This window comes from Trematomus bernacchii, unplaced genomic scaffold (genome assembly GCF_902827165.1).
Source record: "Trematomus bernacchii unplaced genomic scaffold, fTreBer1.1, whole genome shotgun sequence".
Classification (NCBI taxonomy): Eukaryota; Metazoa; Chordata; class Actinopteri; order Perciformes; family Nototheniidae; genus Trematomus; species Trematomus bernacchii.
In genome coordinates, this window is record NW_022987564.1 from 12,160,154 (window position 1) to 12,172,482 (window position 12,329).

General features: G+C 40.0%; 1 protein-coding gene across 1 annotated transcript; it reads right to left on the reverse strand.

Annotated features, from left to right (window-relative positions):
- Positions 1 to 628: 628 nt before the first annotated feature.
- Positions 629 to 7,721, reverse strand: LOC117478281 (homocysteine-responsive endoplasmic reticulum-resident ubiquitin-like domain member 2 protein). The gene is given in 10 exon segments (XM_034125266.1): positions 629 to 1,768; positions 2,295 to 2,403; positions 3,618 to 3,905; positions 4,009 to 4,094; positions 4,096 to 4,123; positions 4,797 to 4,927; positions 5,082 to 5,195; positions 5,547 to 5,624; positions 6,885 to 7,214; positions 7,643 to 7,721. Coding segments are annotated over 9 exon segments (1,149 nt in total). The 5' UTR covers positions 7,032 to 7,214; positions 7,643 to 7,721; the 3' UTR covers positions 629 to 1,600.
- Positions 7,722 to 12,329: the final 4,608 nt, after the last annotated feature.

Genomic DNA, 12,329 nt, shown 5'->3' on the forward strand with positions numbered 1-12,329 from the left:
GGCTACTGGCCCTGTAAAGATTCTGAGTAACCTTGGTTACACTCCCTGGCACACAGGTGTTTTCACTTATTGGACTAATTAGTGCTGCTCTCAGGCCTGTGGGCAGGTAAGATTGGGTTTGATTTGACATTTCCCTCACTGCTCTTTTAGTTTAGTGATCTTGTTAGGGTGGGGAACTTGCAAGAAACCCTGAGCAGCAGGTCTATTCAGCCGCGGTAAGTGAGAACACTTGTCGTTCTGCAGGGTTTATAAATGTGATTTTACAGATATATGATTAGTGCACTTGATTAGTATCAAAGTTGTCAGTCTAGATATGCTGAAGCGTATATTTGACGGTGAACCTTCATATCAGCAGGTAAGGGCCAGAATATAATATTGGACAATAATTTAAATGACCTAAAGTATTCATGTGTAAAGTGTAATCCATCCTGAATGTAATGTTTGTTCATTGTTGTGCACTGTTTTAGGAGTTGTAATACCAACCTAATCAGTATGATATCAAATTCTCATTATTAGCATATCATCTAATGTTCTTCCACAGTGGAGCTACACGTTAAATGATTGACTGTAGTCCATTTAACACAATGAAATAGATGCTTTCTGTGGCGCAGGACAATGATGTCAGTAGTTCTGATACGTTCTTTTATTTACAGAGAATCTGGAGACCCAAATGATAACATTACCATGAATGAAGGTTTATTAAACATGATTAGTTCACAACATGTTAACAGCAGCAGCCATTTCACACACTTAAGGTGAGAGCTTTGTCCTACAGGAACTCTGAATCGGGACATTTTAAAGTCTCTTTTCGCTCGGTGCCACGTGACTTTAAACCCAACAAACCCCGTCCTTTTGTATTTTCCATTAATAGTGGAATATCCATTCTTCTACTTTACTCAGGCTGTCAGAGAATTAGTGGTTCATGTTTCACTTTAGTAAAAATCACACGTCGGCAGCTATCATCACTCGGATACATTTCAACACAGTAAACAATGTGTAAAGACAATTTTATGAACTCTCATTCCAGGATTCCTCATATAAATGATCACAGGCGCTACATGACTCGGGGTTAATCACTGAAGGCTTAGTGGCCCCCTTTTAAAATAACATCTCTTATTTAGATAAAACACCATTACAAAAAATAATTACAAACAAAACTAATCCAACAAACATTGCAGCTTCTTAAAAAAGAAATGATTCAGGTTTGAGGCCTAATGCTGCAATGCTATATATATATATATACTTTAAATGTGCCTGCTGTCATTTAAAAAAAAAAAAAAGCAATCTAAAACAATGCATTGGCGGACACTATTAATTATTTTGACTATGTTCACAAGGCGTCATTAGCAATCCTTGTATATAGCAGTTAAACAAAGTTTGTATCTTTTTGAAAGTGAAAAAAACATGAAGTGACTTTTTGTTATTCCAGGTTAAATCAGTCATTTGTCTTTTGGCTCAGTCTTATATGTGGTAAAGATCACTATTGGGGAAACTATAACACTTTACTGCAACAGAAATAGTTTCCCTAAGCAGGAGGGAGACTCGTCCTCCTCTGTGAAGAAACAATGTGCCCTGGTGGAGAACTGTGGCGGCTCGTGGTTCAGTTAGCAGCGTTTGGCGGCCCCTCTGGGATGAGAGACATGAAGAAGGTGATGATGAAGGACCAGGTGGAGGACAGGAAACCCGCGTGTGGGGCGCTGTTCGGATCTTCTGCTGCTTCCTCTCCACTTTCCCCATCATCGTCTGACCCATCGTCCAACACTCCTTCCTATAGTGTAATGAGAGGACAATCGGGTGTTAAACAGTAGCACTAAAATGCACTAGATTATATTTGACTGTGAGATGAGATTCCATTATGTTAACTTGAGCATTTGCTCACTAATGCAAAGTTACTCCCATGTCTGACCAATTCAGACTCATCGTATGCAGATAAAGTATTTCAGTCAATGTCCATTTTGTACTTTAAAGTAACCCTGTAACCAACATTTAAAGAAAAATAAATTCCATTTACTTTCATAACTGTAACATGGATTTGATGACTTGAAAAAACTGTACTTTTACTTTTGATTGAAAGTGTTCTTCTTTGATACATTTCACATCACATCCGCTGAAGAGTTAAAGCAAAACGCTCTCCAGCAAAAAAGAAGTTGAAGACAATATATCATATAAAATGCTTGATCATGTTTGATCCTCCAGCGTGACTTCTACATTGGTTTAGGATATTTTAACTGCAGTGATTTGAGTGAGGCATTTCTGGTGTTAAAGCTTGAGATGTCTGAGAGATGGTTGGTTACCATTTCCTGAAAGTCTTGGTTCTGTTGCTCTCCCTCCAGATCGTCCTGATTGGCTCCAGGAAGCTGGAGTTCATTCTCCAGGTTGAAGGGAAACCAGCCGGCCTGATGCCTGCAAACAGGATAAACAACTGACGTTAAACACTTTTTATATCCTGCCCTAACCTTGAATAACATCAGGTTTTTTGGGCCTAAATGCAGTGGCGAGCCGTGACTTTTATACCTAGGCCCTCTGGCCCTCTGACACCATTTATATAAACACCTATCATGACAGGGCACCCACAGCCAAGTCACAAAATGAATTAAGTCGGCAAGGCGGCCCACATTGAAAATGACTTAGGCCTACCTTTGATGATCAAATCACTTAAACACAAAGTCCATCCTCCTGTCCTTTTGGATGAAGCACTTGATGGAGGGTCATGCAGCTGATCCTTTGCCACTCCAATTTATCATTGTAACTCACTCTTGAAAATGACTCGGTTAATAATTTCGCAACGATGTCATCACTATCACTGGCATGAGCCATCATGAACGAACTTATGCTAATCATAAATCTATCGATCATAAATCTATCGATTAGATTTATGATTCGAAAATTATAAAAGTAAGGTAGACATGTGGATATTATCCGGCTGAACAAAACGTGCATTTATCGAACAGGTTCGTTTTCCACAGACCTTATTTCGAGCTATTCCAAAATCCTATGGAGAAATCCCATTGCTTTTTTATCGAGGGAACCCGAGCGCAGCTTACTTCCGGGTTTTAGGACGCGTCACTGCACCACTATAACACACATGTATAAACCTCACAGTGGGCGGAACTTGTCATAAACTCCGCGAAAATAAAGCCCACCCATTTAGAGGGAAGATATGATTGGTCAATTGTACTGTCATTTGACATTACTCTCTCGTTGAGTTACTATAGCGGGCCCTCTGTGAATGTACAGAGGGACCAACAAGCTCTCCCGTCTTCACATAACTCGCAGAGACGGCATTTAACCCTTCACATTCCAACAGAAACTGAACAGGCAGATTCGAAGGATTTATTTCTTTGGAAATGTTATTTTAAATACAATTAAATCAAGTTATTTTGGTAAAACTAATGAAAAATATAACAAAAAAAATATTTAAAAGAAAATGTTTGTTTTTTAGAATATCTTAGGCCCTCAGAGAGGGCCCTGACGGCTTGCCACTGCCTAAATGTAGGAACACCAAATTGTATTGACTATTTTGATGTAGTTCCAGTAAGAAAAAAGCCTCAATGATTATGGGAGATTGATAACACGATATAATATAAACCAGAACTGCAGAATGAGGAAGGACTCACAGGTAGAGCACCAGCATGGCCATCATCACCATGACGAAGCGGCTGAAGGAAGAGTAGAAGTAGACTATACTGAGCAGGATGGCAGCACGTGAAAATGTGTACACCCAGTCCAGCCAATCCCTGTTGAGCTCGTCCTCGTTCAGGATCTCTCCTCCCTGGGCGTTCATCTGGACTTCTGGGTTGCCACGGCGATCTGCCTGAGGACGCTGGCTCAGAGGGTCGGGCTGGTTGGAGTGGGGCGAGGGCTGATCGGGTCTGAGGTGTTGAGAGGAGGCCGCCAGGTACTGACTGCAGGGAGACAGAGGGGAGACAAATAAGAAATACAGTTGGCTGTAATGCTTTTTATTTCTGCCTGGAGGGGTAAAACATCCAGAAACATGAAGCAACTTACTAGTGCATGTAGTATTGTCGGGCGTACAGCTGCTGCCACCACATTAGTGTCATGGGGTTGTAATAAGCAGGCATGTTGGTGGGGGGGGGTGGACTGAGGGGAGTATTGATTCCAGCTGGAAATAAGGGACATTGCATTAGAACACCACATTTATTTGACCTGCAACACACATCAGAACTTAACATGAACCACCATTGTAAAGAGACTAGGATAAATGGAAAATCTGTCTTTTTCCAACAAACTTCTATGATAAATTAAATTCAGTTGCAGCTACAGCCCATTTCCAGGTTTCATTCAGCTTGGGTGAGAAGCACTTTTTTTGTATACGTCACTTTAAATGAAAATCAAGACTAATTTCACATGCAATCATTCCGCTATCTGAATCTGCATGACGTTAAAACAAGAGGCCTTTGACAATTTGTCCCAGACATTTTTTAAATAAAAAAATTGATTGAAGATAATTTGACCAATTTAGGGCTTATTTTGGGATAAATTAGTTTAAGGCCTCTTCAGATTATTTTTATGGATTTTCAAACAGTTTCTGTAATAAAGAGAAATTCACTTCATTAATTTGTGGAAGTGATGGCTTTTTGGCTTTTCCTAGTCATTGGTGTTTTTGATGTTAATGTCATTTGCCTTGCTCGAGTTATATTTGGCACCTAAATCATCTTTAATTATCTTCTTAAAGGTTTATTTTTATGTTGTTTTTTTTTTATCTTAAATTACTTTTTTGAGTCAGCTTACTAAACTACAATTTACCTCTGCACTGCAGCAGTCCAAAAACTAACCTGTGCATAAATTGAGGATACATCTGGTGGTAGGGGAAGGTTCCAGCTCTCTGTGTGAGTCCATCGCTACTCTCTCCTGTAGACGACTGGCTCTGCTGACCAATGGGAGGACTGGCAGAGTTTTGAAGGGGCTGTAAACATAAAAAAGAACATTTAAGGTTCATGTATGCAGAAAGGCGAGTGTTGTTTTCAAACCTCAAGGAGATGCAGATGACAGCAGTGAGCCGGATGATGAAAGCAAATGCACTGATGATGAAATGTGTGAGGAGTGTGTGGCGGACCCACCGTGGGACCGGCCGGGCTCTCCTGAGGCTTGTTAACGCGGCTACGGAGGGGCTTCGGAGAGCTGGGAGGGGTTCGTGATGCACACACCAGATGGAGCATATGGTACTCATCCTGCTGCAGAAGTGAACACAGGTAATTATAAAAATGTGTCCAAGAATTGCACTTTCAAAAGAAAAGAAAACAATTGAACTATAAGGGTGTAAATAAATGTGTCTAGTTTCAAATGTGTGTGTGTGGGGGTCAGGTCAGGGCTCTGTTTTTTAGGCCTTACTCATGGCTCTGTCATGTTAAAGCAGGAACCTTCTCCAAACTGCTGCCACAAAGGTGGGAGAATGTTTTTGTCTGAAATCTCATTGTGTCAGTAAGATTTAAAGCAGCTCGCTCAAACCATGAGAGTTTGACAGAGGTGAGCTTTAGTATTATTAAACTAGAATAAAAACAATATTCAGCACGGAGAGAACCTACCTTTCTGAGCACATCTTTTAAGGTAAAGTGATCCAAAAGCAGCTTTCCAGAATACACCAGCCTCTGGTCTTTGGAGCTCTAGAAATCCAGAATGATAAGGACAATGGGGTCACAGGAGATTAAAGAATACATTTCATTTACCCTTCATGAACTATTGTAGTTAAAATTGGCAACAATAAGCCGGAAAACTGCAATCTCTGAAAAGTAGACCACGACATAAAATGCATAAGGAGGATGAGATTATAGTAGCTGGTTAAATAAGTGGTTTTAAAGGTGGATTAACCTTGCAGTGCAACAAGGTCAGAGTGTGTCCTTTTAAAGCCTGCATCCAATGGACAGGACGACCATTCAGAAATTAACATTGTATTTAATCAAATCCTGTCCATCTAAAATGCAACAGATACCCTTTTATTTTGGGTTCAAGATGCTTCATTGTTAAATATTCCACAGGTAATGTCCGCCTATTTACACTAACAAAAGGGAAGCCATTACAGAGATTATTCCACCTCTTTACAATGAAGCAGTTTGCCTTGTGTGTTTACCATGAGTGCGTCAGACGAGCCCCAGGCAGAGGAAAGGAGCACAGTGAGATTAGCAGCACAACAAAGCAGGAATATAAACCCTTTCCTCTCATTGTGACGTCAAATCTACAGAATCAAAAGGTCTTTTCAGGCCCCATGACACTGGAAACCGAACATCTTAACACTTCAGAGAATAAATAAGGTGAATGTCTGTTGCATTTTCATGATAATAAAGACAGTCATTTAAACCGCAGAGGATGGAGTCTAAAAATGTTGGATAAGCCCTGCACTGAAATAGAGTTATATTTCCAATACCTGATAAATCCACAACTATTTCTGAGGTAAACCGTAAATCTGACATTCAATAAAATAATATATTTCATTATATCTTTCTGTCATTGTGCTTAGGACAATGAAACTCTGTTATGTGTAACATTAAAATGGAAGAAAATATATGGCAAGTAAAAAAGGGCAAACTAAAGCACATTTTTTTCAAGACAAGCAATAAAAAACCCAGATAAAGAGGAGAAAGGGATCAGGGCAATATTGGTTACCTTAGAGCAGCGTGTATGGTGGTGCAACAATGTTTGATCTCATCTTTCACATCTCACCTCTTGGGTTCAAATTCTACAAACATCATTCACACCATAGCATGAAGGGAATCAGCTGACTGTGCATACCAAGTGACTATATTGTATAAAAGTGAACAGTTTTGGTCCTGCTGGGAAACATTTGTACACGTTTATGTCACCAGTTTCTCCTGTGTTTCTCTTTTTTGTTCATGTTTTCATCTCCTGACAGGGGCAACAATACTCACCGGTTTGCTCGGGTAAACATCTGACAGGTGTGCCTTGAGTTTCTCCACAGTCCAGTTCTGGTAACAGTTGATGGTCTGGTCAACATACTTCTGGTTGGGTGCTTTGATGACAAGGATAACAGGACTGTCGACAACACCTTGATCCATGACTCAAAACCATTTGTCTCCAATTTAAAACAAAAAGGATCTGGATACAGTCCTCCTAATAGTGTTCTTCTTAGTATGTGGTATCTGACATCGTCATGTGCTTTAAGGTTATTGTAAAGCTTGATGTTGCTAATCTGCAAAGTTGTTTTCGGTAATTGTGCTCAAACGGTACACAGCTGGGACCTAAAGAGAGGAAGGTAAACATTAGTGATTCCAATGACATATTAGTAAGATCATGTAAAACAGACCGTTTATTAGACTGACAGGCAAGGAGAAATGTGGTTTTGCATATAACGGTGTAATAATTTGATTAATATTACTGGTTTTAATGCGGAACATATATGGACAGACACAGCTACACTGTCACACAGGCTCGTGCATCCGTACAGAGACATAACGGCAGTAAATGGATAACATAACACTGTTAGCCCTGGTTAGGGGTATTTAACTGGCTTTGCTAACGTTAGCCTCAGTGGGTTCTCTGCTGCTAATGTCAATCAACTCTAGCCATAAAGTTGTTAGCTAGCATACTTAGCTAGCCGAATTTAACCGATCTAGTTTGATTAGTATATTTGTTTAAAATAGAGGAGTGACATGTCATGTTTGCTTACCTTATTTACCCCCAGTGACCGAAGAGCCCTCCTGTTACTCAGCCCTGAAGCTGCTGGGGGCTGTCCTCTTCTTATTCGGTCAGTTCAGGGTGTTGTCGACATTCAGTGGTAGTGATGCATTACCGCCCCCCACTGGGGGACGAGTGAGCTACAACAGAGACTTGATTAAATCCACTGAGTGCAATAATACGAGCATACTTTTGGAGCAGTGGTGTAAACTATAAAGTAACTATGTAGATGTACTCAAGTTCTATACTTAAGTACAATTTGGAGGTACTTTGTACTTCTGCTCCGCTACAATTAAGAGGTGCACCTTGAGTACATTCACAAGCTACCCTGCAGCATAAAACATAATTTAAAGGGGACCTATCATGCAAAATGCACTTTTGTACGTCTTTAAACATGAATATGTGTCCCCGGTGTTCCAGGGAACTCACCAAGTGTCAGAAAACACAAATCTCTATTTTCCTCCAAACCCAAATCTCTAAAAAAGGGGCTGCAACGGATCTGATAAAAACTGATCCAGATTTGAACACTGTCCTGACGTCAGGACGGTGGCGCTACGGCTATAGGCTAGTTGCACGGGATGACGTATTTCCATTTCAGGTTCATTGAGTGGGCGCTTGTAAACATCCGGTCTACGGTAGAGCAGTAGAGCGGGTAGATAGCGAAGCGATATAGATAGCGATAGAGAGATAGATAGAGATATAGATAGAGATATAGATAGAGAGATAGAGAGATAGAGATACAGATAGCATACAGATAGCATACAGATAGCATACAGATTGCGGTAGAGCAAAGTGAGAAGGCTAACGTTAACGTGATGGCACTATTTTACACTCGATGTCTCCAAGACCTACCGAAGGTTAACATCAGTGACGTACATCGGCTGGTACAAGCGGCAAGCTCAGCCCCGAGGAGCAAAAGAGAAAAGGGGTTCAAGATGTACATATCCAGTTACATCGACAACTATGAAGGTAAGTGACAAACAAAGCTGTAGTTACTGGCTAACTTTGACAACTTGACAGTCTTGATACAGTGTAAAGCGTTTTAATGATATACTATTACGTGTTTTGGATAACATGAATGATGTCCAATTCCCCACAGTTTCAAACAAAGATCTACCTTCAGGGAGAGTGAGCGTCAGGGCTAGCTGTTACAGGTCCATGAGGAAGCATGAAAAGCCTCACGATCTCAGAGTAGGGAGGAAAATAAAAAGTGTTCATCGGTTCAAAGCCTCAATCAGGTTCATGTTCTGGGGTTTTGATGTGGCTAGAGTAGGTAACCTGTGATTTAGGATTTAAAAAAGCCCAGCTAGCTGACGTGTTGCAACAGATTGCATAGTGACAATAAATTAGCTCACATCAACTGGTAGCTAGCTATGTGTGTGTAGCATGAAGGGACTACAGATTTATTTTCGTTTTGTAACCCTCTCGTGTAAAATGATAAATACATTAGCTAAACCCAAACTTAGCTTTCATCAAAGATTCTTAATGAGAGGTTGAAAACCGTCTCTGCTTTCATGGAAACCCCAGAAACTGGTTGTGACGGCTGCTGTTCTTTACTGTATGGTTAGTATAATCCATGTAGGGTCCAGTTATTTGTATGGGCCAGTGTTAGGTAAGTGCTGGTTTTGTACCCTACATCTATGTTAAGCTGTTCAACGTTCTAATAACACTATTTTATGTAGTTATAATATAATAATAAGATAATAAATTTAGACAGCTGAGAGAGTTTATCTGTTTGAATGTCCTTAAATTACAGTATTCCAAACAGCAGAACTTCTGTGTATGTGATGTGACTGATAACCTGACATGGTTTAGCCTTTTCCCACACCTACTACTTGCCTGATCAGCCTGCTCTCAGCTTTCTAATTTGTCTGTGTTGTATTGAAGCAGTGTTCTAAATGTAAAATGACTGACATTTTATTTTAATGTGTAGATTGTCTTTGAGAACTGCTCACCCGTGGAGATTGCAGTGGCAAAGTGTTCCTGTGTAGCTGGAACAGCACTCTGCAACCACAATGTTGCACTGCTGTTCCAGACCACACACTACTCCACACTGAAGTAAAAAGATATGATTCTACACTGTATTTTAGTGAACATGTATTGTTTGAACTGTTTTAGGTAATCACAAACGGGGTTTGATAAGTCACTTAGAATAGGAATGTTATTCTTACTTTCAAACTCACTGATCCAGAGATTCTGTGTTCCAACACACCAACATCGCTTCTTATCATCCCTAAAAGCCAGATGCGGTTGTTAAGTCATTAAAGACATCGTTAAATAGGTGGAGAAAAGTTTAAATGTCTGAAGGAGGATAGTTTAGGTGAAAAGATCCCCTGGGAAAGGAATGTAGAGTAAGATAAGGTAGAGATAAACATTGACTTTTGACCTGGTGAAATTTAGGATCCCACTCTCTGTTCGGAACTCTGATTGACCTCGGCCAGAAGCGAATCCAGCCAGTCAGGACACTTGGGGGAGGTGGTCAGCTTACACAGCTACTCCCCAGGGGTTCTCTAATTCGCTTGGGAGAAAAATGGGAAGGAGGAGTCGACAAATCTCCGCCCCAAGGACAGATATGAATACTGATGTTTTTGAGTGTAAAAATGCTTTTGGGTTTGGTGAGTTGGTTTGATCCCGATATCTGTGTCCGAATCGCATCACAAACCTGAAGTCCAATTTCTTTTTGGTTTGATGAGTTGGTTTGATCCCGACGCATTTATCCGAATCGCATCACAAATCTGAAAGCCCGGAGTACCCGGAGTACTCTGTATAACTTGTATACTTGTTCTATTTCCTACCAGTAAACTCAGAAAATTGTTATAACTTTTGATTCCGGTGTTTTCAATTCCTTTCTGATTTAATAGAGGCCAGCCTCATTCAACGAACGGCGCGGAGAGGGGGGGGCTATTCAGCCACCAGAAAAATGTTCTACTCCAACAAGTGGTGACTCCCGACGTTTGTGAGCTGATCTCTAGAAAGGGACACCGACAGCCAGGGGACAGAATCCAGTCCAGGGGGAGGACAAAGAGACACTGTTGACAACTGCAAGCGCGCTATACACAAAAGGTGAGCAGACACCTGTTTAGAATATCAAAAATCTGTGATTGATTATACTAAAACTTTAGAGTTGTCAGCAGCGTTCTCACTGTTCTTAGTCACGGTGGGAAATACAATACATATTACAAGTTGGGGATATTGGGGAAGTGCTTAGAGAAGGGTATTCAGTCCTGGATCTAGGGCAAAAATAGTGTTTGAGAGAGGCGGGTAGGTCAGTCCCAGCCCTTCACTCACTAAATACGAAGACTGCAAGGCGGTAAAAGAAGTATAGGTTAAATTCCCCGTAAGTCAAAATAACATTGATTAATACGGTTACTTTGCAGTGCTTCTATTAAAGACTACGAGGGTGATTAATGCGGTTACCTTTCGTGGTGCTTTAAATGTATAAAATTTCTGTAATTGTTATATGGTGGGTGAGACAAGAGGAGAGACGCGACCTCCAACTAATTATTTGGAACGACCGACTCTCATCAAAACTCTTGTTGTGGGGTTGATCAGGCTCATTAAACGTGACGATAAAGAGATTTTGTTGACTGAGTTTTTAACTCCTGGCCTGAAGTCGCAATCGCCGTGAGGGGATTGTAGAAGCTTACTTCTGGAAGTCACGCTATCTGTTGAAATACACATCGCACAATAACAATTTGCCTGACTGTACTGTGTGAATATATGAAAAACTCTGTGTGATTTTTTACGTCAAATCTGTGTAATAATTGAAATAGAAGCATAATTGACACAAGGGGACAAATAGTTGATGAAGCCAAGTGAGTGGAGGCAACTTCATTCGTGGTTAGCTGCTGCTCTCTGGTGGCGAACAGGGAGTGCTACAACATTCTGAATAAAAATTGAATACTACATATTTAGAATTAAAGCACTAATTGCCCAGTATATTAAATAAATACAAACGACCACGTATCAACATAAGTCAAATAATATAGACGAGGTCAATCATGGAAGAAGGCTGACATTTAATGCCTGATATATAAGTAATAGTAATAATAAATATATAGCTGATATTAAATAACTGATGTATAAGGCTCGATGTTTCTGAAAATAAGAACACCGTTAACGGCGTTCTATTTCAGAAAAAGGGGGAAAAGGATGGGATATACATCAGACAATATGTATGTGAGATTATTACGTTTTTAGGAGACATTTATCAATTTAAAATACTAGTTTTGGTATTTTTTTGTTTTGTTTTGTTTGTTGCTTTTAAGAGAAATTGATACATTTAAAATAATCTAGCTTTGGTTATTTTTTGTTTTGTTAGTTTGTTCCTTTTTTGTTTTATTTTTATTTTTGTTCTATTTTTTATTTTTATTTTTTATTTTTTTATTTTTTATTTTTTATTTTTTATTTTTTATTTTTTGTTTATTATTTTCTGCATAGTCTCTTGTCCACACTCCAGTCTAGTTGGTGCCACCAATAAACACTAAAGAAGTAGAAAAGATGATTTCAAAACCATATTTCCAGCAACTTAAGGGCTTGGTATGAGACTCCTCCACACAGGTTGCTGACGCCAAAAGGGGGACCCGAGAAACACAAGGCCAACACAGCAGATTACGTCTGGTTGAAGGGGACCTCCCATGCCGTCCGCCTAGATGGAAAGGGAGACAACTGGTACCACT